Source organism: Lutra lutra, chromosome 6 (genome assembly GCF_902655055.1).
Source record: "Lutra lutra chromosome 6, mLutLut1.2, whole genome shotgun sequence".
Classification (NCBI taxonomy): Eukaryota; Metazoa; Chordata; class Mammalia; order Carnivora; family Mustelidae; genus Lutra; species Lutra lutra.
Genome location: NC_062283.1, coordinates 98,718,375 through 98,746,120, shown reverse-complemented (window position 1 = coordinate 98,746,120; position 27,746 = coordinate 98,718,375). Strand labels below are relative to the sequence as shown.

The 27,746-nt window shown below is 44.4% G+C and overlaps 1 protein-coding gene across 6 annotated transcripts in view; it reads right to left on the bottom strand.

Moving 5' to 3' along the window:
* Positions 1-484: 484 nt before the first annotated feature.
* SASH1 (SAM and SH3 domain containing 1) overlaps positions 485-27,746 on the bottom strand; it is a 315,208-nt gene continuing 287,946 nt past the window's right edge. For all 6 annotated transcript variants that reach the window (XM_047732173.1, XM_047732172.1, XM_047732170.1 and 3 more), the window contains 8 exons: positions 25,092-25,227; positions 23,942-24,111; positions 23,001-23,210; positions 22,093-22,243; positions 18,129-18,242; positions 6,338-7,449; positions 4,998-5,129; positions 485-3,872 (listed from right to left, as the gene is read on the bottom strand). In XM_047732173.1, the coding sequence (XP_047588129.1) occupies positions 3,609-3,872; positions 4,998-5,129; positions 6,338-7,449; positions 18,129-18,242; positions 22,093-22,243; positions 23,001-23,210; positions 23,942-24,111; positions 25,092-25,227 (2,289 nt within the window). In that variant the 3' untranslated portion in view covers positions 485-3,608. The remainder of the gene's footprint in view (positions 3,873-4,997; positions 5,130-6,337; positions 7,450-18,128; positions 18,243-22,092; positions 22,244-23,000; positions 23,211-23,941; positions 24,112-25,091; positions 25,228-27,746) is intronic.

The window sequence follows — 27,746 nt, the reverse complement described above, 5'->3', positions numbered from 1 at the left end:
TTTTTTTTTTTCACTCTCAAGTATGGGTATTACCCACTCAAAATTTTTATTACATAGCCCCTCCTAATTAAAAAAAGTTTTTATATCAATTTTGATACACCAATGTTGAAAAATGATTTTTGTCAAGTCCATTTCTATAATATCCCAACCTAAATTTTTTTTCTCTCAATGAAAAGCTTAGGTTTTATTACCATTTAACTGTAATACTGGGCAAGTCAACCACCTACATGGACTCAGGCTCTTCATTTGAAAGTTGACGGGCTTAAGAGTACAGATGACTTCCAAAATTCCTTCTGGTCTCAGAAGATGTGGTTATAGGCTTTGATTATACAATATTTGGGAAAAGCAATAAACTGGCAAAGAGAAGGAATGTGTGTTAGCGAGTTTTGTTGATGCCGCAGAAGTAAAGTTCTACAAATGTTTGTATACACTTTGTAAATTTCACTTCTTCTCCATCTTTGAAATACCAAGAAACAACGAGAGGCATAGTCAACTGAAGAAATTTATTTTTTTCCTAGGTACATAGATGACATAATTATAGACAAGTTTTGATACATAGGAAAACCCTTCTGTCCACCTTTCTCTTTGCTAAATGAATCGTCACAATTTTTACAATTTTTAAAACAATACACAGCTTTCCTGGGCTGAAGCAATCGCAAGGACATATTGGGACTGGTATATTACAGCTACTTACAATGTTTAAGAACAGCAATGGAGAAAAATAAGTTATTTAAATATTGATTTCATATACAGAAAGTGCAATGTTGTTAGTTGTTATATAACTTGCTTGACAGTTTGTTTTCTCTATCAATTTAAAATCAAGATAACTCGGACTCGGACTACTATATTTTGTGAAAATAATACAGTACACACATGCAGCATTGACTTGAACTGATTTCTTTTGCTGCAGTTATGAAAGCAAATTTTGCTATGTCAGGAACTGATTTGCCATAGACTAGTAACTTCCAAATTCACCCACACAAGGGATCAGGACAGAGAATAGGGCTGCTATGGAAGGCCATGAAAATCTATCTGCTTCTTGGTTATCTGGGAATGTAAATAGTGGTTGGGGCTGGCTGCATTTCTTCTAGACAGCTTTAAAAATTACACACAACGGATGTGTAGCTACCTGAGCCAAACTGCCTTTCTAGGTTTCTTTTGTGCTTTCCAAAGACTACACTTTTCACCCTTCCTCAACGTTCTGTACCAAGTGCAACTGATTAAAACAGGATATTGCTGATGCCTCACACCTGTCTTCTGACAGGTGGCCCCTAAACCACCTTCATTAAAAGTCACACACACACATTCAGGATTTTCTAGGATCAAATTAAACGTTTAAAGCAAAAGAAGTCCAAACAAATACTAACAATTAAAAAAAAGGTTCTTTTTAAAATTTTTTAAAGCACAATAAAGTAAAAACCTCATCAGACCCCCTGTTAGGAAGATCTTCCCACTGAAAATCATTCATGGTCCCTGAATTTGATTTTTCTATGCAAAGGCAATGACTTCCAAAGAAGAGTGACAAAAATATGGTTTGGCATTCTCAAAAAACTCCTCTAGGATGTTCCCTTTTCTGGTGCCACTTTTACTGACATGAAAACCTTACACTGCAAATGAACTAACTGGGAAATTTCACAGATTTCTCCTCCTTTATGATCAACTTCGGGACTTGGGCGCAGCCAGCTTAAACGATGAGTAGGATCGCAGAATGTTGGGCCAAGGCACTGGGCAGCTGGGTGAGGAGCGCATATCCTCGAACCCACGTCCGTCCCAGCAAGAGAGACGCATCTCCGGCATGGGCACAGGTAGCCCTGCAACCCAGTCACGTTCCACGGGGGGCTGTGCGCACAACACAAGGTGGTAAAATGGGCTGTTCTTAAGATTTCAGTAGAAAATTGGCAGCTTGAGCTTTTTATTCTGCATTTCCACGACTTCTTCACATGGCATCTTCTAGAAGGTGAATATTATTGAAGAGACCTATATTTTTTAAATGTGTACCAAAGCATGAAAAAATTTATCACCTGAGAACATCTCCTTTTCCTCAGAAACATGGATCCAAGTACAGAGAGCAAATGCTGAAGACGGCTTTGTAAATGAAATCACTCCCCCCCGCCCCGCGAGGGAAATCGTTTTAATGAGCAGATGAAATGTTTAAGAGTTTTTGATCAAGGCTTTGTGTTCAAAGTGTTTCTATTGTAAATGATCACATCCAGTGCTTAAAATAGTTCTCATGATTAAGAATGTAAAGGAAATTCATTTAGTAAGCAACAGAAACCTTAATTTAGTTGCCTGAATTTCTATGTGCTAGAAAAATCAGACACCACACTAAAAAAAGGATGGAAAACGCTACAATCAGCTGGAAAACAACTGAAAATATGCAAATACCTAATACGTAGCTAACGTTGTTTATCTGGCTCCAAAATGAACTTTTATCCGAATTAAAAGAATATTCTCAATAAGGAAGGAAAATGGTATCTGAGTTATGAAAATTAGAAAAAATTTTTTTAAAAATAGCTTACAAACTGCTTCCCTTTTTAAAAACATCTTTCTGAAATAGTCAACCTTCCAGTGACTTTGCAAAGCTGATCTGTTAGCCGATTTGGGGATGGACGTGGTCAGGAGTCCAAGTCAATACTGCAGCACGATGACCAACATGGTAAACAAAACTAAACTGATTAAAGTGAAGGTAGTTGCTATACACACACACACACACACACACACACGCACGCACGCTCACCCACATGTGCACGCACACTCACGTACACACCCCATCTCTGAATTTCAGATAGCTTTTTACTGGATTTGTAGTTAGTGTAAAAACTGAAAGCCAACATGAACTTTGTGCCTGATAAACACCCTACAAAATAAGCCGTGTTAGAGTGAGGCAATTAGAAAAGCCCATTTTTGTTTTTTGCTGAAAACCTCTCACATATGTTAGATGGCAGTCTAAGCTGAAGATCGGAAACTATGGTTACAGGGTAGTTAACACTAGGATAACTGCTTCAAAGCTTATATTAAGGCAAATAAAAGCTGATTGCTAGAAAGCAATTATTAAAATGTCTCTTGTTTACTTAAAGGAGAACAGGATTTTTTTTTTTTTTTTCCCTAGTGCAGCCAGATTTTCTTACTTTTGAACAAACAGGCATGGTCAATAGTGTACAGTGAACTCCCGAGTCTGTTACTTTGGCCTAGCTAAAGCCTGTCTGGCCCTCAGGTATCCTGCAGGGCAACAGACAGAAGGGCAAGGGCGTTCTCAGAAACGAAACAGGCTGCCCCTCCCTCTGCTCCCAGCCTTCCCAGCACACCAAGATAGACTGGAGGCACAGCATGTGTGGCAGGTTGGCTTCCTGGTCCTTTTGTGTTCTGAAAATAAAAATAAGTGCTTGTCTTTTCTTTGGGGGTCAAAGAGAACCACACCAGTTTCCTCAAGGGGGCTTTTCTGGAGAAGAGAGGGTCATCAGTCCTGCGCCAAGGTTTCATGCTCTGTGTGGCCATACACTAGGCCATTCTTCTGGATCTGGTCTGCATGTCCCGAGGAGGAGGAATTGCATTAGCATAAGCACAGTGAAAGGGTGGCTCTGGTCCAGGGAGCTCCATTATGGGCCTGGCTACATGGCCTCGGGGCCTGGTGGCAGTTTGAAGAGTCTGGCTGCAGACATGAGCTTGCTTATGTGTCTCTCCTCTGTGATGCCGGCCTCCTGAAGGCAAATGTGGGACAGAGAAGGCACTTGGCCCAGTGTGCTGAACCCGGCTTCGGTGAGGGCGCTGGTGTACATGGGCAGACCGATGGAAACCAGCCAATCTGACACAGACGAAACGCATCCGGGAGAGAGGGGCTTTCTACAGATTTCTGTGAGTCCACCACTTGGGATCTGGATAAAGAAAGAAAGCAATTTTATAAAGACTTGACATAGGCCGCTGGAGGGCTCCTTCTATTACTAAAAGGAGCACCACTCAAATACTACACTGCCAGACTACTGGAAAGCGCTCGTGCCATGAGATGTCCGAGACCAAGAGTAGCCTCGAGAATTCTTTCTCAGCTTCTCAAAGGGGAGACATATCTTCAAGGAAGTTTTTCAGGTTCTAGAAAGTACTTGGAATTAACTCTAATCCTAATTATGTGTCCAAGTCTCCAAACTGTAAGCATTTCTATACCTGTTATTTTGTCTCCTTCAAGGAAATCCCTAGGTAATTCAAGAGGCAGGCCTGTGCGGTGTGTGGCAGACAAGATAGTCTATAGGCAGAGTTTTTACAAAACAGATTTTCCACTGTACTTTGAATCTACATTAACCAGAAAATTAAATATTTCATCCATGTAGTTATAAAGAAATTAAAATACAGTGATACCAAGTGTTGACTAGGGGAGGGAAATGGACATTTACACACTACTTCCGAGAAGACCAGGTGCTTCTCTTTCAGGAAGGTAGTGTACTATCAATTGTGCAAGTCCTTGAGATCTTGTATACGCTTGTGTAAGCAAACCCCCTTAAAGCACTATATATATATACTCAGAAATTAACCTTGGGAGTCTATACAAAGATTTTATATTAACAAGGGAGTTCTTTACTAAGTTTTTTGAAATAAGTTGGGGAAAAATTTAATAATATATGTAGGATTGGTTAAAAGAGGGCACATTTACTAGAGCATTTTGACATACTGATAAAAGCATGTTCAGGAACAGATTCATGATCTGATCACTGAAAATGGGTTTCAGACCTGTTCATTTACCATTACATGTGCAGAAAAAATGACTAGACAGATTTTTAAGAACTTTTCATACTGCTAGGATTATAGAACATTTTCATTTTTCCTTCTTTCCCAAACTGAATTTCTAAAACTTTGCAGGCTAATTATGTATTCCTTTCCCTCCAGGTGTCTCCTTTTGATAGTGGCCATGCTCCCAGGGCTACTTCATGTTTGCCAGCATGCTCATCAGCGCTCTGACTAAATGGGCTTCAAAAGTCGAGCTGGGGGCACCGCAGGCACCAGCCGCTCACCGCCATGCGGTGCTGCTTCCGCAGAAGTTTCACGCGGATCTGGTCCATGTGGGTGGCGACGTCCCTCTCGGGCTGATCTAAGTCCTCGGCGTATCTCTGCACCAGGGCTTCAGGGATCCCACAGCGGCCATGCTGCAGAGGGGAACAGAAACATGGCATCAAGGGCTGCAGGGAATTTCTTCTTCCAACGACAGCAAACACGAGGTAGGGGAAGACACCGGTAGCTACTGGAAAGTAGCACCAACAGTTTTCATTTTAAATGAATGTATTTGTAGTCAGGATGGATGTTTTAGAGAGAATGGGTTTACATTTTGATTTTCTGGTACCGGTGAATTCTAGGGAAATATTTTGAAATGTAGGTAAAGCAGAAGCAGTACTGCAGACCCTCTCCCAGTCTGCAGGGGAGAAGGGCACACTCACGCCCTACAGGGCATCTACTGTTGGTGCTGCATCTCTCTTACCCTGTCAGGTCGTCGGCTAGTGCTTACTGTAGAGAACAGCTCTCACTACCTTCCATTCAGAGGGGTTGATTCACTAAAGATCAAGGAGGAGGAACAAGGGGTGGAGGATCGTACTTTAAGGGATTTGTGGTCAAAAGAGTTTTATAACCAGGACTCCCAGGAATGCGTTATTAAAGAATACACATTCTTAGGAGTAATGCACAGCTACATCTATTATCATTTGTCTTCAGAATCATTTTGGTATTGGTAGATCTACTCTCTCTCTCTCTCTTTTTTTTTTTTCAAATAAGCAGTGAGTTTTCATGATATGAGTTTTCTCGGTGTTTCTGGTACAGTGAGAGATCTCATAATCATTCCCCCATCACTCATACAGATAAGTATACAATATAATTATGGCTGAAAAGGGTTCTGCAATTTTCAGAGTGTGTTCACATTTATTTGTTCCTAATAATACCTGCAGAAGGTAGTTGTGCAGCTTATTATTAATCCCATTTTACAAATAGGAAATGAAATGGGGATTTGTTAACATTTATAAACATACAGGTTCGTAAACATTGGAAACTACAAGTCTGTCCAGTAAGCCAGCCGTTTCTGGAACCAGCTCTCCCTGCAAAATACAGCTGCCAAAATGAAAAATAAGCAAAAGAAGAGAGAAAAAGAAAAGAAAGGATAAGTCCAAGACTCTGTGTTTCATCTGGACGTGGCTCCCATTCATGCTAGCACCTGCCTCCCCGCCACCGCCCCCCCCCGCGCCCCACCCCCAGCAGAGTGTCGGTGGGGGTGCCCTCACCACTAGGCCGGCTCTGTGGGGCCGCTGTACAGCTCTTCTCACCAGGCTGCCTGACTTAAAGAAGCAGAGGCCCTTATGGCCTTCAGTACCTTATCAGAGTATGGCTCCTCAGTGAGATCGATGCCTTCAGCTCGTAACTTGTTTTCCGTGAGCATTTCCAGATCGACTCCCCGAGCGCAGGAGATCTTCCTGGTCAGAGCTGGGCCCAGCTTCACGCCGTGCTCCTGGAGGCTTGTGCTCTCTGGGAGCTCGGAGAGCCAGGGCGGTGGTCTTGTGCTCGGGGGGCTGCCAGGCTCCTGTCCTGAGGGAGGCCTGGAAGCCTGAGGTGAGTGACAGTCACTGGGGCTGCCCTTTTTCGCAGGCAGGCTTGGGGCATCGGGGCCGGGGGGGCTCGGGTGGAGTCCGTTGGCCAGGCGCTCTCGGCTCTTCTTGGCAGGAACAGGCGGAGGCTGGGCCGGATGCTTGGCCTGTGCTCTTGTCTCGGGGCCCCTCTGCTCAGCAGCTAGGCCTTCTTTGGTGCCCGGGGGGTGATACGTTCCTTCAAAATCGAGTCCTTTCCTGTGACCCTCAAGAGGCATCCTTGTTAAACTGGGTTTGACTCCGGGATGTTGGGCATCGTAGGTTTTGGGCAGACACGGAGGAGGGGATGCGCCACAGGGCGAGGGTGCTGTGGAGCCTTCCAGTTTCCTAGTCGCTGGCTTCTGAGGTTCAGAACATCTCTTGCTTTGGGTCAGTAGCAGTGCATTGTCAACAGCAGGGTCTCGTTTGGGGCTTTGAACCTTTGCGATGGAGGGGGTTGTCTTTTGTGGCACTTGTGGTACAGTCTGAGGGCAGGGGTCTGTCACCTCGCCAGGCACATCCTTCTCAGCAGCAGGCTCTCCTTGAAGGTCATCCAGGGAGTGGGATCGAGGCCAAGATTCCACAGCCTGAGGGCCCTCCAGGGTCTCGCAGCTCCGACAGATGGAAACAGGGAGGCTTCTTCGGTTTTTGTTCGGACCAGTCCCACATGGCTGGTCACAGCACTTGGAAGCTCGAGGGGTAAGGCTGCTGCCCAGCCTGCTCTCCTCCCCCTGCTTCAGTGCATCGGCCGACTTTGTTAAAGGCAGCGTTGGGTAGTGGCCCAGCTGATTCCTGTTGAATGACTTTAAGCTGGACTCCGTTGACGACTTGACAGAGAGAAGGCCAGTCTTCCGACTCTTGCCTGTGAGACAAGGAAATATCTTACAGTCATTTAAAAAAAACCAAAAACACAAATCAGTCAGACTAATGTGTAAAGACATGCTGATGTAATTGATATCTCCAACTCCTGTGTCCCATTGCTGAATGATACTAAGGACAGAAAAATCACCATTTAGGACGTTGGGTGACAGAAGGTTATTATGGCCCCATCTTTATTTTTAGAAAGAATTCTCAGACTTATTAATGGACCCATAGAGACTGAAATTAATTGTCATGAGGAAAAGAAATAGGCTATGTCAGGCAGTAAAATAAATCTAGACATTAGGCCTAGAAATAATAGAGTTTGATCATCTGTACGCAGTTTAGAAAGCATAGGAGAGGATTTCTTTCAGGGAGGCCAATTTCCTGAGGTCAGGCTGCGAAGGGCCGGTGGACTGGATTCTACCTGCGTCACCCTAACGTTTACTGGTGACCACAGAACTCTCAAAGTACACCTTTCTCTAAGCTCTCCCCTCTTACTCTGGCTTGTTGGTGTGCATCCTACAAACAAGTCAGCCCATCTTGGTATAAGTCAGTAAACAAGCTTCACTAAGTATTTTGCCTGAGATAATCTGTAAAATACTAATATGGTTCTAATTTCCAGGGGAGCAACAGCCCTGATTAAGATCAGTTATCAGGCTGGTAATTGAACTGATTAACCAGACATCATCTACTGATTTGATGGTTGTTAAGTTGAGGTCAACTGCTAGTATTGCTTGATAAGCTTTACAGAGAATTTGCTTTGTGTGGTCAGGCCCTGTGCTAAATGCTTAGTTTTCATCAGTGCTTTTAACACAGACACTCCATAATTAACTGTCCTTTGCTATATTTCGGTTAATCCCATGTTTGATGTCTGCTTTGACGATGGGTTGAAATGCCTGAGAATATCCCAGATGATCCTACTATTCCAGGCCAATAGAAAAAGACACAAATTTTAAACCCACATCAGGTTTGGAAGATACAAAGAAAAGGCATACTGTAATCTCTGAAAGAAAGGCTTTCTTCCTAGTCTATTATTTCAGTAAACATTTCTAATGAAATATTTTAATTTAGAAAATTTGACATCTCCCCATTAAGCAATCTCAGCCTTTCAATAAAAAAGCAGTGAGGAGACATTGGGTGGTAGATGGACTGGATTAGGAAGGAGTAGATATGGTGCCCACTCTGGGAACCTGGAGATGGATACTTTTAGGTAAATGAAAAACCTTCTCTCATAAAGCCTCTGTGTGCTGTACAACCGAGGGAGAAGGAACAAGGAGAAAAGGCCAGGGCACTGTGACATTACTAATGGATTGGCCATTATCAGCAGAGAAAATCAGATTCCTTCCAGGATTCCCGTTTTCTACCAAACTCGAATTCCAAACTGATAATACTAAATGTATGATGTCAGGCATAACTCCAGACACTAAGATGGATAAAAACAAGAGCCGCCTCAACCAGACTTATAAATAGCCCCATCCTTTTAAATCAACACATGAAGTATTCTGTACTTGGCAAAGCAGATGCATGGTCAGATGGCCTCAGTCCTCCCTTATGTGTGATAATGTGAGGCCTAAGACCCTGTCTGCCTGTGTTAGCAACATGCTAAGCGCTATAGATAATTATTTCATTAGTTACATGGAGAATGTCAGGTCATTGTTACTCCTAAGGATACTGACCACGGTCCCATTTTTTTAGTCATCACAGGTGAAATGGAAAAGAGAAATTACTTCTTCATGAAGCATATCCTGCTAAACGTAAAGTGTAAAAATCAGTTAAAATAGAAAATTCTTAAAACTATTTTAGTATACATTTTAGATATATGGCTTTCCTTCCCTTTGGCTATTAATAGAAGCTGAGTGTATAGACTGCACTTCCACATCTACTTGTCCTGCAAAGATCCTTGGGTTCACCCTGCAGGTCAAGTACAGTTTGCCACCTTCTGTCATTCCTCAGCAGGTACTCCTTGATTCTTTTGAAAAAGCATTAAGTCTGCCTGCCAGTGTTATCTGTGAAATCCTTACCAATCCAAAAACAGTTTGGGGAATGAAATTCCTGAAAATGTTTGGATGTGGAAAGGTTATTAACAGGAGAGGAAAAATCTTGGGGACTTACAGGAAGACTTCGACATTTACTAGAACTCAGAGGTCACTGTGCCCCAGTGCTCTAGTGGTGGGCTTTCTAGTGTTCACGCGTAGTCTCCACACTTTGTTGTGCTAGTTTCAGGTGTACAATACAATGATTCAACGATTCCGTACATTTCTCAGTGCTCACCAAGTGTACTCTTCATCCTCTTTATCTCTTTCACCCATCCCCCACCACCTCCCCTTTGTTCTCTGTATTTAATAGTCTCTCTCTGTTCGTTTTGTTTCTTAAATCCACATATGAGTGGAATCATATGGTATTTGTCTTTCTCTGACTGATTTATTTCACTTGGCATTATACCCTTTAGGTCCATTCATGTTGCTGCAAATGGCAAGATTTTATTCTTTTTCTATGGCTGAACATATATACTGCATCTTCTTCATCCATCTATCAGTGGACATGGGTTGCTTCCATATCTTGGCTACTGTAAATAATCCCACAATAAGCTAAAGAGTGCATATATCTTTTCAAATTAGCGTTTTCATTTTCTTTGGGTCAATACCCAGTGGTGAAATTACTGGATCATATGATAATTCTATTTTTACTGTTTTTTAAAAATATATTTATTTTAGAGAGAAAGAGCGCATGAGTAGGGGGAGAGGCAGAGGGAGAGCAGCAGACTCCCCTCTGAGCATGGAACTGGACTTGGGCTCAGTCCCCCAACCCTGAGGATTATCACTTGAGCTGAAATCTAGAGCTGGATGCCTAACCAACTGGGCCACCCAGGCGCCCCCTACTCTTTTTAAAAATGTTTCACAGAATTCACCTGTGAAGCCATCTGGTTCTGGTTTCTTTGGTTGAGAGTTTGGTTTTTTAAAATATTTTTTTTTTTTTTTAGAGACCAAGCACCTGTACATGCGCAAGTCAGGGAGGGAGGGGAAAAAGAGAATGTTAAGCAGGCTCCGTGCTGAGCATGGAGCCCCATGTGGGGCTGGATCTCAAAACCGTTGAGATCATGACCTGAGTGGAAATCAAGTGTCAGACACTTAACCTACTGAGCCACCCTGGCACCCCTTGTTGTTGTTTTAAATTACTGATTCAATGTCATTGCTAGTGGCGTTATTGATGGTATAGTGGTGAGCAAAATTGCCTTCCAATTTCACTGCTTGTAAGTGATCTGTTCAAATTTTCTCTTTCTTCCTGATTCAATTTTGGAAGGTTAGGTTTGTAGGAACTTACCCATTTCTTCTAGGTTGACCAATTTGTTGGCATGTAATTTTTCATAATAGCCTTTGTTTTTCTGTGTGCCAGTTCTTTTGCCTTCATTTCTGATTTGGGTCCTCTCTTTTTGATGAGTCTAGCTAAAGATATCATCAATTTTCTTATCTTTTCAAAGAACCAGCTCCTGATTCCATCTGTTCCATTTTTTTTAGTCTGTATTTCATTTATTTCTGCTCTGATCTTTGCTTCCTCTACTGGCTTTGGGCTTTCTTCTTTGTCTAGCTCCTTTAGGTATAAGGTTAGGTTGTTTGAGATTTTTTTCCTGTTTCCTGAGGTAGGCCTATATTGTATAAGCTCCTCTCTTAGAACAGCTTTTGCTGTATCACAAAGATTTTGGACCACTGTGTTTTCATTTTCATTAGTCTCCAGGTATTTGCTCATTTCCTCTTTGAGTTTTTGGTTGACCCATTTATTGTTTATTAGTACATTATTTAGCCTTCATGTATTTGTGCTCTTTCCAGATTTCTAGTTTCTAGTTCCTAGTTTAATTTCTAGCTGTGGTTGGAAAAGATGTCTGATATCACTCAACCTTTTTGAATTTGCTGAGACTTGTTTCTTGGGCTAACATGTGATCTATTCTGGAGAATGTTCCATGTGCACTTGAATGTGTATTCTGTTTTGGGGTAGAATGTTCTGAATATATGTATTAGGTCCATCTGACCCATTGTGTCATTCAAAGCCACTGTTCCCTTGCTGATTTTCTGTCTGGATGATCTGTGCATCCAAGTAAGTAGGGTGTTCAAGTCCCCTACTATTATTGTATTACTCCCAATTTCTTCCTTTATGTCTGTTAATATTGTTTTATATATTCAGGTGCTCCCATGTTGGGTGCATAAAGTTTTACAAATGTTATATCCTCTTACTGGATTTTTCCCTTTATCATTATGTAGTGTTCTTCTCTGTCTCTTGTTACATTATCCATTTTAAAGTCTATTTGTTCCAATATAAATACTGTCACACCACTTCCTTTTTACTTCCATTTGCATGGTAAATGTTTTTCTATCCTTTCACTTTCACTCTGTATGTGGGTAGGTCTGAAATAAGTCTCTTGTAGGTAGCATATAGATGGGTCTTGCTTTTTTATACATTCAGTCACACCACCTTTTTATTGGAGCATTTAGTCCATTTACATTCAAAGTAATTACTGGGGTGCCTGGGTGGCTCAGTCAGTTAAGTGTCTGCCTTCAGCTCAGATCATGATCCCAGGGTTAGGGGATCGAGCCCCATGTCAGGCTCCTTGAGCAGTGGGAGTCTGCTTCTCCCTTTGCCCCTAACCCACTTGTGCTTGTAAAGCTCTCTCTTTAATAAATAAAATCTTAAAAAAAAATCCAAAAACTCAAGGTAATAATTAAGTATGTACTTATTGCCATTTTGTTACTTGTTTTACAGTTGTTTTAGTTCTTCTCTGTTCCTCTTTTCTCTTAATCTCTTCCATTGTGGTTTGATAGCCTTCTCTGGTGATATGCTTGGATTCCTTTCCCTTTATTTTTACATGTCTATTATAGGTTTTTGATTTGTGGTTACCATTAGTTTGATATACAACATCCCATGCACATAGCAGTCTATATTAAGTTGATGGTCACTTAAGCTTGAAATCATTCTAAAAGCACTAAATCTTTACTCCCTCAACCCCATGTTTTATGTGTATGATGTCATATTTTACATCTTATTTTGTGAATCACTTGACTGATTTTTATAGATACAATAGATTTTACTGCTTTTGTGCTTTAATTTCAGTACTGGTTTTATAAGTGATTGATCTACTACTTTTACATACTACTATGATCTGCTACTTTTTGTATTTACCTCTGAAATTTTTTCCTTTCATCATTTTCTTACTCCTGATTATGGTGTTTGCTTTCCACTCAAATAATTCCCTTTAGTGTTTCTTGTAAGGCTGGGTTAGTGGTGATGAACTCCTTGAACTTCCATTTGTATACTCTGAATAACAGCCTTGCTGGGTAGGGTATTTTTGGTTTTGTTGTTGTTGTTGTTGTTTTTCCTGTCAGCACTTTGAATATATCATGCCATTCCCTTCCGGCCCCTGCAATGGTTCTGCTGAAAAATCAGCTGATATAGCCTTATGGGGCTTTCCTTATATGTTAACTGTTGTCTCTTGCTGCTTTAAAAAGTCTCTTTGTCACTACTTTTTGCCAGTTATTATGTGTCTTGGTGTGGACTTCCTTGGACTGATTTTGTTGGGGGCTCTCTTTGCCTCCTGGATCTGGATGTCTGTTTCCTTCCCCAGATGAGGGAAGTTTTCAGCTATCATTTCTTAAAATCAGTTTTCTGCACCCTTTTCTCTCTCTTCTCCTGGGATCTCTATAATGTGAAGTTATTATGCTTGATTATGTCACCGAGTGTCCTAAACCTATTCTCATTTTTTTTTTTTGATGATTCAGCCTAGTTGCTTTCCAGTCCTGTCTTCCAGCTCACTGATCCATTCTCTGCCTCCTCTACTCTACTACTGATTCCTTCTAGTGTATTATAATTGCACATAATTATAGTTATTGAGTTAATCTCTGATTGGTTCTTTTTCCTATTTTCTATCTTTGTTGAAGGTCTGAGATTCTCCACTCTTCTCAAACCCAGTGAGTATCTTTATGACCATTATTTTGAATTCTTCATTGGGCATATTACCTATCTCTTTCATTTAGCTCTTTGGCTGTATTTATGTCCTATTCTTGTCCTGTTCTTACATTTGGGACATATTCTTCTGTCTCCTTATTTTGTCTAACTCTGCATTTGTTTCTGCTTATTAGGGGAGTCAGTTATGTCTCTTTAAGTAGCCTTACAAAGAAGAGGTTCTGTGGTACCCTCTTCACCTCAGCCAGGAGCTTCAGGGGGTCTTCTGTGCGGACTGCCTAAACCCTACTGTTGCGGCTGAGCCTCAACAGTTTGCCTTCAGTCCAGTCGGCTGCTGTGGGCTGCGTTTGGTCCCTATGCTAAGAGTCAGTTTGGGGTGGTCATGGGCTTTCACTTGGGTGGTGTTGGCAGTCAGACCAGATGCCTGCCCTCTGCCTGTTTGCAAGGGCTGCTGTCACACTCAGCTGTAGGGGGTTCTCTAGGTGTTGTCCTGAGAAGCTTCTATTGGTGGACAGGGCTGGCAGTCTGGCCAGATGGCTGCCAGCGCTACAGATGCACCAATCCATAGGGCACTCACCCTGCACTGCTGGTTAGAAGGTTTGGCTGCTGGGACTGAGTGTACTGGGGGTGTGTGGTTATCTTCCCCTCTCTGTGGGGCGGGAGTCACTTTGGAGCAGCAAAAGTCCCTGCCAGGGCTGCTTCTAGGTTGGGTCCTGGTGAGATCCACTTTGGAAGGAGTCCTGCCAACTAAGATGGTCTGGATGGGGCAAGTCCACAGGAGAACGCAGGGGCTGTGTGTGTGGTGCTAGCAAGGTAGCTGGAGAGTGTTCACTGTTTCCTACAGGTGGTTGAGGTGGGGATGGAGGCAATGGTACCTGCCTGCTCTTTTGTTCTTGGAGAAATCTCCTAAAGAGCCCAGTCTCTCCAGCAGCCATTCTGAGATTAGTAAATAAATCTCCTGCACGCATACTCTGGGTGCTTTTCAAACTGCTGCTTCTCTGCCATATCTTGGCGGGCTTGTTTGTTATGCTAGCTCTTTAAGGGCAAGGACTATTTCCTATCCCCCTCAGCTCTCTTGAAGCTGAGCCACTGATTTTTAAAGTACCTGCAGTTCAGCCCAGCTGGTTGTTAAAAACCCACAAACCTGAAACCCACTGGTTTTCAAAGCCATCTTCCATTGCTGGTCCCCCTTGTCTAGTGTGCCTAGTGTGGCATCTGTTCTCAGTTCTCCAGTGCATGGGGCGTCCCTCCTGTTTGTGGTTAGTCTCCCCAGGAATTTAGTTCCTGGCCGTGTCTCCACCCCGCCTACCTTTTTGCTATGTCCTTCTCTCAGCAGTGAACTGGAAAGTCTGTCTTGCCCATCTGTGGGGTGTTTTCTGGGTTGGATGCACTGATGAGGCTGTCACCTGGTTGTGTCTATGGGATAAGGTGAGCTTAGGATCCACCTACTCTGCCCTCTTCCCGGAAGTCCTCCAGGTGGGTTTTCAGTCCCATCTTAACTGAGGCTGCTGTAACACTAGAGTTTCAGGAGAACCACTATCTCCCCAAATTGATAAGACACTTTGGCAGAGTTCATGTATCAAAGTTTGAGGTCCCCAAAATGCTCATCAGAACCGGGATTAGGGTGAGGTGAGCAAAGTGCCCGGGGCACGGGTGGAGGGGGTAGGTGGCTGCTGTACCTGAGCGTGAGTGTCTCCTTAAAGTCTGCACTCTGCCTGATCGCTATCCCTCCCCCCCACACTCTTGTCCTGGTTTTAGGGCCCATGATGGCTCTCAATCTATTTGTTTAAATTCTGACCGAGAGTTAGAAACACATTCTACATTCAGCCAGTATACACACATGTGCACAGAGACACATCCACACTGGAAAAAGATTACAAGTCTAACAATACCAGTCTTACCTTTGGAACACACCCTGGTATTTTCTATTCTATTCTATTTTACAAAACTGCTTTTCATGACCCTTTAAAATGATTTTTCCAATCCACTAATGAATTGCAAGCTGCAGTTTAAGAAGCTTTAGTTCAGTCGGTGCTCAGTATTTTAACATAAGGGCTACTTGAAAGGATTCCAGTGACAGCTAAAAACTATCACCCCTGGGCATTTTTCATGATGGTCTTCATTGTGATTGACATAAGTACAGGGGATCCTTTACTACCGATCTTGCTCTAATGGGACTCTGGGGGCCAGAACAGGAAGCCAGAGCCACCCATGGTAAAGTGGGACGCCCCAGGCCCCATTCCACATAAGCCGCCTTTTTGAGACAAGGAATCTTCTGAAATTCCCTACTGAGTGCCTCCCTGTTAGGACAGGGAGGAAACAAGTATGACGGACACGTGGCCGTCAGCTCACCCTCCACCTCAATAACTGCTCTGCACTCAGGCCACACAGCCGCCAAGGTGTTTCCAATACTGGTGCTGTTGTGACCCTGAATGGATGGTCTAGATGGTAAATTGTTTTCCTTAAGGACCTAATAGCTCCCAACACTCAAATGCTGGTTTTTACTGTGAAGAGAAGAGGACGCAGGAGACACACAATTTAGGTTTTACAGCTGCAGGTATTTTGGATGCAGTTTATACTGCCTCCCATGGCAGTCAGGAGGAGCAGAGTAGAGACTGACTACAGACAGGGAGGAAGGAGAGGTCAGGAAGGAAAACATTCCTGCCGAGTTCATAATGGTAACAGAATACTCCTTTCTCAGGAAATTGTACTTTTCAAATCAGGTATTTTCAAAGCAAGAGTACCCTTTTTAATGAAGCTTCATTTACAAAAAGATCTAAGCTGAGGTGTAGAGGTGGCTCAAGGCAAAGCTGGGGTACCCCTTGTCCCCCACAGCTGCCATCCCTCCCGTGGCCTACCTCCTGGGACCCGGGCACATAGGACGCCACTGACCAGGGCTTATGGGCTGCCTCACGAGCACTGTCACATTCATCTTGGCACTCAGTGAAAATACTTTCCTAGTGAGAACTAGAACAGCTTGGTTCAAGATTTGAATGGGGGTGGCGTTGGGCAGAGATACTGACCATGTTCTAAACTGTCAAGTGGACCAGGCAGAAAAGATGGGGAAAAAAAGTCACACGTATTTGGAAAACGTCTTGCTTCTAAAGTGCTTTTTGGTGGGAGTTGTGGACTTGTGGCAGTTTTCTACCTGGCTTGCATACTGTTGTGCTGCTTTTCAAAGTGAAATTTATGGCTGGTCCTGTGGTTCCAAAACCTGTCTACTGAACATCTTCTGTGTGTGCGTAACTGTGACGGACAGATTATAAAAGGGAACCACAGATTCGGGCTGCGTTTGTCATCTGCATGAGTCCAGCACTTCATACCCCAACTAAGGGCAAAAACATCCTCCCTTCCGGTGAGGACAGCATGGGTGGGCCTGGTCTGCTGCTGTGAAGTCTGGGGCCATAACGCTGAGCCACAGTTGTGCTCTCTGAGGGAGAAGGAAGTACCGTATCAGATGCGTGTAGTTGGGTGATGTCTATTTTGAGATTTTTTTTTTTTAAACAAAAATGTGGTGTTTTATCTTGCCATTTGCGACAATGTGGATGGAACTAGAGGGTATCATGCTTAGCGAAATAAGTCAATCAGGGAAAGACAACTATCATATGATCTCCCTGATATGAGGGAGAGGAGATGCAACATGGGGGGTTAAGGGGGTAGGAGAAGAGTAAATGAAACAAGATGGATTGGGAGGGAGACAAACCATAAGTGACTCTTAATCTCATAAAACAAACTGAAGGTTGATGGGGGGAGGGAGGTTGGAAGAGGGTGGGGTTATGGACATTGGGGAGGGTATGTGCTATGGTGAGTGCTGTGAAGTGTGTAAACCTGGCGATTCACAGACCTGTACCCCTGGAGATAAAAATATATGTTTATAAAAAATAAAATTAAAAAAAATGTAGTGTTTTAAGATTTAATCATCTAGCCTGTATTTATTCAGAGATGTAGCTTCCACGGAAAGGAAGCAGGAATATTTGGATAAAGTCAGTCTTTTCACTTTCTTTCAGAATGAATTAGATGTTTTTGCACTGTCATCTCTAATGTACCACTGCTAGAATCTGTCTGTTCATCATGGAGTGCCTACAGCCATGATCCACGAGAGAACACGTCAGCCTGTCCCTGGGCAGTGTCCCAACACTGGGGGCTGCAGCGCTCGGGCTGACTGCCCAGTTCATGGTAGGTGTTTAATAAATGTCAGGTATTAAGATATCCTTACTTTGGTTAGCTCTTAGAACAATCTATAAGAAAGAAACTCATTTACTATTTCAGTGGTGAGGGGACTCAGAGGCATGAAGTCATTTGACTGAAGTCTTGGCCTTGTAAATGCTCTATTCAGGGTTCAAACCCCTCAGAACTGGAACTTCTGGTTCTAGACCCTATGGTTCTTTTCATGATCTACCTCGGGGCTCAGGCTCCAAGAGCCTCAGGGCAACAGGAAGTTGAGGTTCCTTTCTCTGACACACAGGTGTCTTCAATTCTCCATTTATGTGTGAACTGGGATGGAAGATTGAGAAGACCACTTGTTTCTCAAAAACATCCATTGCCTTGTTTCTTGAGAGTTGTTCAGTCTTTTTAAGAATCTTAATTAAGCACCAGTGATCCTGGAAAAATTCTTCTCCCTATTGCCAGTATCCCCAAAAGCATGGCTTAGGCTGAGGAAGAAGTGAGTCATAAATGACCCAAGTGGTTTGTGTATTAAGGCGCATTTGTAATTATCTGTGTGGACATTACCGTGTTCCAGGTTCTCACTGCTTTCGTAGCATCCTGAGTCTCGTGGAGAGCATCCGCTCAGGCCCTGGCTGTCCACCAACAGTTTCTCCTGGGATCCTGACTGGTCGCTGTTACCTAGAGAAGGTAAACACACAGCAGGGAATCGTAAGGGGAGAGAAAAGCCAAGGTTTTCCTGATTTTATCCTGCTATCCCCATACGTTTTTAGGCCTTGAACTTCTGGAACAGAGCTAACTGTTTTAAAGTAAATGAAATAAAAATGGGAGAGCTCAGAACAGATTTTGTGCAGGTCATTACCCAGAGGATGGCTTTGGCTTCAGGCCAGCAGGAAGAGGGAGAATTCAGAGCACTGTGTGGACAGTTGGGAAGCTTTCTGAGGGATGGTACTATGGATTGGGAGCCAAGAGTGAATATTCCCCTTTCATAAGCAGGTTATCTTAAGATTTGTCTTCCAAGTTATTTGTTACCAGCTTTCCCAATTTGGAAGCCAATGTGAAAGTAAGTGGTAAATGAAATATTGAATTTTATTACAATTTGGGAGCATTCTTAGGTCTTGGTGATAAGCGCTGGCTCTCATATTCTCTCAACAGGAGTAAGATTGGCAAATGGGGACATGAACCTGATAGGGACACATGTTAAATCCTTCTGTTTTTGTTGTTTGTAGTGTGTTAGGAGGTTTTCTTTCCTTTCTGCCCTTTCTTTGTTTGGGGTCAGCATTTCTATCCCCTGTGTACAAAAGTAAGACAGGAAAGGTTCAGGAATCCCCCTAACTGGGACACTGAGTCATGAACACTCTTCAGGTGGATGACTAAAAGAACCCTTAAAGAGAACTACCGTGCCTAAAGTCAATCACATGGGAAATAAGGGGGAGGGGGGCCTTCATCACCCAGTGACATCACCCACCCATTCTACAGAGTGGGCACATAAGACCTTACAGGGAGTGAGGTTACAGGAAGAACATCTTTGTATTATTATGCAGAGAAAGTACTTGGTCACATAAAACAGAGACCAAAAAAACATTTTCTGCATAAATGGCTTAAATTTATTTTCCTTTCTCTTCATTGCCCTTCCCCCGACCACATACATTTAAAAAAATAAAACCCCAGAAATCTGATCCTGTTTCTCAGGTCATTAAACAATGAATTGTAGGAAGGCAGATGACTGCCATTCCACAATGTGCCAGCTGTCCCTCCTGCCCACTCTCCACTTCCTGTTTGCATTTCTCACATGGAAACCGTTTTCTGACACTAATCATGGCAGAGTAAGCCCTTGAAGTAGAACTCCAAGTTAAGAAGTGCTATTTTTTAAATGACTAATGAAAAATTAATGGAAGCACAACGGCAAAACCTTCCCCCCCACCATAAAGTGGAACATTCTAGAGTGATGTCCACATTACGTGGAAGAGTCTGTGGATTTGAAGTGGCCTTTGTCCTTGTCTAATATGTTATTTAGGAAAATGATACATGTAAAATGAGGGCTTTCAGCTATCAGTTACAACCCAAGAAGAGGAATCAATGTAGTTTGTCCTTGGCGAGACAGTTCACTGTACCGCCGCAGCCAAAACAGACTCCACAGTGCTGACCGATGGGAATAAAAGAGAACACTTGCCCCTGTTACAAGCTCTCAGATGGATGGCAGATTCAAGGCCATTCCTCTCCCCCACTTACTAGCATGAATGCCAAGGTATAAAGGAGAAGAAAGAAGGTGAGCTAGGACCATGAAAATTCTCATAGGCAAAGAAGCTCAGAGGATTGGGTTTGGGGGGCTGAAACCCTGTGTGGGCATGACCTGAACTTGGACCTGAAGGGACTTTCGGTTAAAGCCCTCCTGCATCTCACATACACACAGGGAGTAAGAATAACCTTGGGAAAGAAGAGGGAATGGATTCTTGGATAACAGGCCTTTCAGTGAGCTTTTAAACAGTTCCTTGTATTTTTTAAAAAACTGAAGCAAATAGGCCAAACTGTTAGCTGTAGTTGGATTTAAGAAGTAGATATGTGGATTTGTTTTTTCTCTGTAGTTTTTGGTATATTAGAAATAATTGCTGATTAAAATTCTTCTTAAAATTATATAACAAGAGTTTTTATTTGGCAGGCTTAGGACAGTGATTTTGGTGTCACTGCAAGGAAATGCTATCAGACAGTCTTTTCCAAGTAGAACTCTGCATGAAGGCCTGCACTCCCCACGCACAGATGAGCAATCAGAGTGACTGGGAGGTCTGCTGCCAAACGATGCTGGAGATGTGCCTCTTGCTCTCATGAGTAGCTGAGCTAGAAAAGCTGTAAGATCTCAGTAGATCTCTAGATGATCTAGTGCACAGAGATTTAGTTTGCCAGAAATCTATGGTATTCCTTTAGGTTTTTACTTCTTAAACAAAATTTAACTGCACTGAATGTAAAGTCTTATAATCCTAGGATAGGTCCAGATCCAGACCATTGGCACTCATCAGCACCCCGGAGCCCTTGAAGCCTTTGAGAACCAGGAACAGGAAGGGCTACTTTGTAGATTGGGGATAGTCTAAGCAATGGCCCAGCACAGCTCTGAAATGGTATTTATAAAGAAGCAAAGAGCCCTCCTTAGACTTCTGAGTATGCATCATGAAAGGCAGATTCCCTCCTATAAAATATCTCCTGGTGCCAACCTCAGGACATGCTCCCAGGAGGGGCAATGACTCTGAGCGCATGTGGCAGGAAAGAGATGAAGCCCAGATCCATCCTGTCTTATCCTCAGTGTGTAGCTTCGCTCCCCCTATGCTCTGAATGCTACAGGAAACATAACAGATAGGGTTCATAAGCCAGCTCTTCTCAGTGGCTGAGGAAGAGCAAATAGCAGAGCAGATGTGGTCCAAGAGAGTAGACGACTTAACATTGATATTAATACGGCCGGCTGGCCACACCAGGCTCTCTGTCCACAACCAGGCCACATGGCCCCACCCCAAGAGACAGCTCCCCTCCCAAGAGACCTGGTTATAAAGTAGGATTAACTATGAAGCACAATTCTCTTCAGATCTATCCTCGAAGGCAGTATGTTTATCTAGGGTTCAGATACCTACCTAATGGTGTGTGGTCCTCGGTGTTTCTCAGTTAATGCAGGGGGAGGACCGATTAAGCAGAAGTGAATTTAACTGTACTCACTCACTTCTATGTCTCCTGGGCCTGATACATCCAGTCATGTAGACTTTTTTCCCCACCATTAACTATGGTTTTGGTTTGTCTTTTAGCAATAGAAATGCTATTAGCTGGTGAAGCAGAACATTTGAAAGAAAATGCATCTGAATTCAATAACTAGAAAAGATACTCCCCTCTTGATGAATAATTTCAGGGGTATTTCTGATGTCATGTTGGAGAATAAAGAGCAGATAAGACTAGGTCAATGGAGCAGAGGATACAATGTATTCAAACAGACTGTAAAAGCCGTGAGCTCACTGAACTCCCCACCATGGACTGTAAAGCCGAGCTCTCGCCTCGGCGGAGACCGTAAAACATGGGATTCTCCACTCTCCAAGTTCCCCTCAGGTAGTTATCGCTGCTTCAGGGGAAGCTGATGAGTGTCATTTACTCATTAGCCCTCCCCTTTGATAAGGGAACAACTCTGGAGTGCTCTGAGGAGGAATGGGCCCTTGGCTGGCAGGACGCTCACAGTGCATCTGCTCCTTTGGTGCCCTGGCAGCCCAACGACCTGCTGTGGAGCCCACCAGGCTGAAGGCGGCCTCTGCCATGTGAGGACAAAGGAGAGAGTGTTTCCTCCCATGTTACCTAGAAACATGCCAGGAGAGGCACCAGCAGGAAGGTCTTTTGCCCTCTCATCAACCAAAATGGCTACATGGGGAATTCACGCCTTTGTGCCGTTTGACCTAATGCAAGACGGACCCTGGCCTGGGATGGAGCAGGACCAATAGAGTGACTCCAGGGACCCCAGCATGTGGCTAAGCTAACGAGGGACGCCTGGGTGCTGGGAGGCACTTACTGTCATATTCCTGCAACAGCTCCACTGCTGTCAGGAGAACAGCCCTGTGCTCCGGGTCCCTGATATTTAACTCATCCAAGTCCTCCTCCTCCAGGAGCTTAAATGTGTCCAGGTCTTCGTACCCATTGAACAGGAAAGTGGGCATGTGCTCCTGTGAGGGAAGGAACAGAAGACACGGGGAGTCAGCAAGTGCTGCTCTGGGATACTTGGCCAACACCCGGCCTCAAAGCCCTGAACCCTTTCTGCAGTCACTTTTGTGCTAACTGGAAGATTCGTAACACTCATTCATCATCTGTTCTGTACCTCCCAGTTGCACGGCTTAGCAGGCCAGCGGGGCATCTCATTAATCACGGGCTAAGAAGTTGTACCTTGTAGGCTGAGATGGACTCCACTGGCTCACATTTTAATTGGGCCTTTGCCCTGACTGATGCCTTTAATGCCACGCAGTGAACCATGGGGGTCACTTTCCCTTCATTTACAGAGCTACCAAAATCCAACTCAAAGCCCTGTGACTTCCTCAGGAGCAAGAGAATTTGCAAGGACACGGGATCTCCTGTTGGGGCCCCAGCGCACTAGATCCCAGGAATAATGGGGCTGGGGGGCAGTGGGCCACTCCTCAAGGCCTGGGGGGCCCAGGGCTTTGTGCTCACAGCTCTTTGAAAGCTATTCTTGGGGCTAGCAGCACATTCTGACCCGGGACTTGGGTGGTCCCCCCAGCAGAGGTCAATAGCAGCATTAGCATACTGGTACCTATGTCTTTCGAGTAATGGATACTCGTCCTAGTAATGGGCTGCCCTGCTGGATGACACCGGTCACCCCCTCCCCTTCCCGGAAAGCGCCCTTGCTTAATTTAGGAAAAGGAGAAGTCAATAGGGTGCCACGTGTGACTGGAACAGGAAGAAGCTGACTTTCAGGTTGATCCGATCCAGAAGATCTTCCACAGATTTGGGTTGGGGTGGTCTTCCTTTCCTCCTCCTCCTGGTGGGGCGCTTGGGCTTCTCTTCTTCCTCATTTAGCACATCTACGTAGATAAACTTGAATGTGCCGACCTTGTTATTCAACAGACCCATCCAGGTGCCCATGGGTGGCTTGCTGATTATATCGATGATGTCTCCTTTCTGTGGCCCAGGGAACAGAGATCTTTCCATTAGCTCCATCTCTAGGCATGAACCATGCATCTGTTACATGTGTTCATCATCATGTAGAAGGAAAGCTACTGAAGGCCAGAGTCAGGGTTCCACAAATCACTCTACATAACTGGGAGCCTAGCAGAGAGCCAGATTCCTTGCATGCTTGAGGTCTCCTACCCTCCACCCCCTGTACCATGAGATGAAGTGTGGCTCAGGTCTGTCCTGGTGCTTTTGGCTACGTGGGCACCTGGCTTTCTGGATGCCTGGCCATCATCCACAACTCCCCCCTCCTAGAGAAAGATTTTCCACCCACTAAGCAAAGGCCAGCACACTCCCATTCTGGAACTGCTTCATACACTGTGTGCAGCTCCAGCCGTCCCGTTAAACATCACTGGTCGGTCACACAGAGAAGACAGTAAGGGTTTTCCAGCTAGATGAAGAAAATGGAGGGTGGCGGGCAACTGAATTCTACAAGGAAGCTGAGGTCACAGGTAAGGGCTAGGGGAAGAGGTGGAGATGACAAGAGGAATAACACAAACCCCACCTCTGTTGTAAGTGCTAGTTGGGTCTCTGACTTGTTTTTCTCTACAGATGATACCAGTTTATCACTGTGGCCAAGATACCAGCATGCACTACAGGAAGCCAGCATTCAACAGCAAGGAAAACAGATCACCTCTTACAGACACGGAGAGTCGCTCTGAGGCCAGGCAGAGACCTACCTTGAGCTTGAGTGAGTCCGTGTCATAGGGACTAGGCGTGAAGTCAGTGTGTACCCTGGCGCGCCCACAGAACGGACCCCGGTAGGGAGGCTCCTCGTCATCACCGTCTTCCGACTTGACGCTCTCCCTGTTGCTGGTTGAGGAATCAGTGGTACTTACTGTCTGACCACCTGCGCAGGAAAAATAGGAAGAACAAGGGTCAATACAGACGTCCACACAGCAAAGCTTAAAGGCACAAAACTCAGGGACAGAACAGGGAAGTCACAAACCATAAGCATATGTCAGGATCCGAGCAGGGCTGGGTTAGGAGGCCAGGGGATTCGAGTTTGCTGACTGTTATCCCTAATCAACCACCTAACTAGACCGGGAATCCAGCAAGTTCTCTACGAACCAGACTCCCTAATAGAGGATACCACAAGCTTTCCACAGTCCTAACCTCTCCAGCTTACTGTTTTTATCCCATTTTACAAATGAGGAAACTCAGAGAAGTCAAGGAACCTGCCTCAGACCAGCTGCTTTGAATTACTCTCTTCCCACACTCCCCCTCCCAATACCCTCAGCCGATGCAGCCGACACCCCCGAGAGTCCTGGTGTGAAGAGCACTTGTTACGTGTATAACATTTATAATTCTCTCTCCCCACCCGCCTTTGGTTGGTCCTTTTTTTTTTTTTTAAAGAATTTATTTATTTGACAGTGAGAGAAGGAGAGAGAGCACAAGTGGGGGGGAGCAGCAGAGAGAGAGGAGGAAGCAGGCCCCCTGCTGAGCAGAGAGCCTGATGCGGGACTCGATCCCAGGATCCTGAGATCATGACCTGAGCCGAAGGCAGAGGCTTAACCCACTGAGCCCCCAGGTGCCCCTTGGTTGGTCCTTTAAGGAGCCTTTCCCCTTGACTTGTTCCTCTCCCTTCTCCAGACCCTTCCTCAGAAGTGCTGTTTTCTCCAAAATTCATCACCCCCTCTCCTATGCCCCTGCTATACAGCTCTGCTCCTGAACAAACATGCCCCTTGGCCCACCTAGTTTGCAGGTCTGTCTCTAACAGCACCCTACAGGTTGGAACTTGGTCTGACTCCTTAAATCGCCTCTAGACACTCGGCAAAAGGCTGATTTTGACGCCAGCTGCAAGCACGTATAATGATAAAGCAAACATACTCATTGAGCTCTGCCCACTCAGAGAACTGCGAAGACTTTCCACGGACCCTCCGGCTTTGAGCTTGGGCTTGTCCATGTGTTCACCATCCGGCTGTGAAGGTGGAGGGGAGCCAGGCATGCCGTCGAGGCCCGAGTCCTGGAATGGGTTCCAACACAATTAAGTTGCGTCAGGGTGCATGGACGTCATCTCACAATGTGAGGCAACTAACCCTCTGCTAAGGCAATCACAGCCATTTTTATAACCATATTTGATTCCATACCCGATATTCTCCTTTTTAATCTATACCCTCGCTACAGTTGAGAGTTGTGGCTCACATAACTCAGTCATTTTTCAGGCTCAGATAGATTCTCCTGAAATCCCTGAGAAAAATCTACCTCTGAGAACATTTCATTAAAGGCTTAGAGACTTCTAGTGTCATCTCTAGGCTAGTGATAAAGCTGCAGTTTGAATGCAGATCAAGTACAGTCTACCTGTAATGTAGTATCTGAAAGTGCCATCAGAAAATATTTAATCTATCAGAAATGCTTATACCTAGAAAAGAAAAAGGCCGGATTCTTTTTCTGTTTACATGAATTCTTGAAATTAGCTAATGAAATGCCAATTGGGAATACAAATAGAGCAAAAATACCATTTTTTTTTTTTTTTTGGTAATAAAATTTCTCTGTGTCATCATTTGGTTTTTGCTGCTTTTACTTCTATTGTGTGTTGTTAGTACAAAGCTGTGAGGCCCCTTTTGAGTCAGGATGCTGACAGTTGTGACTCAGCAGTACTTTTCACGTTTGGCGAGGCTACGTAGCATTGGCCTGGCAGCCGGTCACTTGCACATACAAGTGCAGCACGCTCGTGTGCCTGATGGTGCTACAGGGACAGACAATAGCATGCTTCACAAAGTCTGCAGTCCGCATGGTTTACTTGCCAAAACAGACCACTTTCTGGAGTATTCCACAGCCATGTGAGCACAAAACCATCTCAACGAAACCTGTTATTTACATAGTGCCGAATCATCAGAAGGGCTCTAACGCAATTCTGCGGGTCCTGCAAACATTTAAGGACAACAGTAATGGCAGCCTCTGATCCACAACACTTCTTTTTCCCTTAAAGTAAACTCTAAGCCCAACATGGGGCCTGAACTCACGACCCTGAGATCAGGAGTCCCATTCTCTACATACAGAGTCTACCAGGTTCGGGACAGGGAGAAAATAACCCCAAAAACAACTATAAACGAGCTGCCGTCACTGAGAAGTAACGGAAGGTACCAAGTACGAATTCCCACACACATTCTCATTCCTCTTCTGAATCAGCAAAGGAAGTCACCTGTCCAGTTATCTTTTTTTAACGCTTCTGAAAACAGCACACATTTTGAAAAAAAGCAGGCATCTCTGATAAGGTATGTTCTCAAACGCTTTCACTAACTTATTCATCACATATTTACTGATTAGCTACAAGAACGAGTGCTGTTCTAGGTGCCGGGCATACAGTAGGAACAGAGTGAAGATCTTTACCAAAATGGCTATGTTTCTACTAAAATGCTGAACAAAAAAACAAAACCTTGGCAACAATAGTTTTCTCTCTCCAAAAAGGGTTAGGCTGATCGTTTATCCCTTTCTCCCCCCACTTACATGAAATGACTGCTTTAAAAAAGAGAACAGAGCCTACAAGCCTGCTACAGAGTAAAATTATAGAAAACGGCTCAAAATGACATTAAAGTTCTATGCTCCTGATCTGTAAAGCAGAAACCCAACTAAGAATAGAAGTGTACAAGAGCTTTTAGTGGATGTTTCAATTCACTGGAGAAGCAAACTAAACGAAGTGCTGGAGTTTCATGGTGCTGCTTTCTGGGACCGGCAGGCCATCTGCCTCAGGAGTGCACAGTTTGCCCAGCATGGCCGCTGCTCCCAAGCCCACAGGGACAAAAGGAAAAATATTCATGGAGAGAAGACATACAGGAGGCAGCCTAGACTTCCCCCGGAGGTCTAACAAGCCAGAATTTCTCAGCCTGAGCACTGTCAGCATGCCGGATGGATCACTATTGTGGGGAGCTGGTGTAAAATGTTTCCCCACATCCCCATGTCTTTCCACTCGATGCTGGCGGCAGCCCCACCGCCCCACCCCCACCTGGCTGTGACTATCAAAAATAGCCCCAGTTGCTGTGGGATTGGAGGGGAATTACCCCCCACCCCCGGTGAGAACCACTGTAATATGCTGAAGACACCCTGTGGGCTTTGTCTGAATCCCCGTGCAGGCCACTGGCTAGCTGCTGCTGGTGATGCCGGCAGGCAGATGCCGGTTGTTAGCTTACTACTTCCACCAGAGGGCAGCAGCGGAGCAAAAATGTCTGCTGTCCCGGTCTCTATCTGGTAGATAGAGCGGCATTACCTACTTATTTCAAGTAGACAAACATCTCCCACACAGATACTTCAACAGACTACAAAGCGAATGCTATAAAGGTGCAAATGGTCAAAATTACCTCAAGGCCCAGCTCTCCAAATAAATGCCTTTATTCCCTCCACCCACACAGGAACTCGTCCTATTTCTCCTGATGAAGGGAGACAACCGGAGGGGGTCTATGCTGTGCTAACTTTCTGGCCACAGAGAGGCCCAGTTAGTGACAACACCCCTGCAGAAACCACCACCGTGGGCAGCCCTGCAGCCAC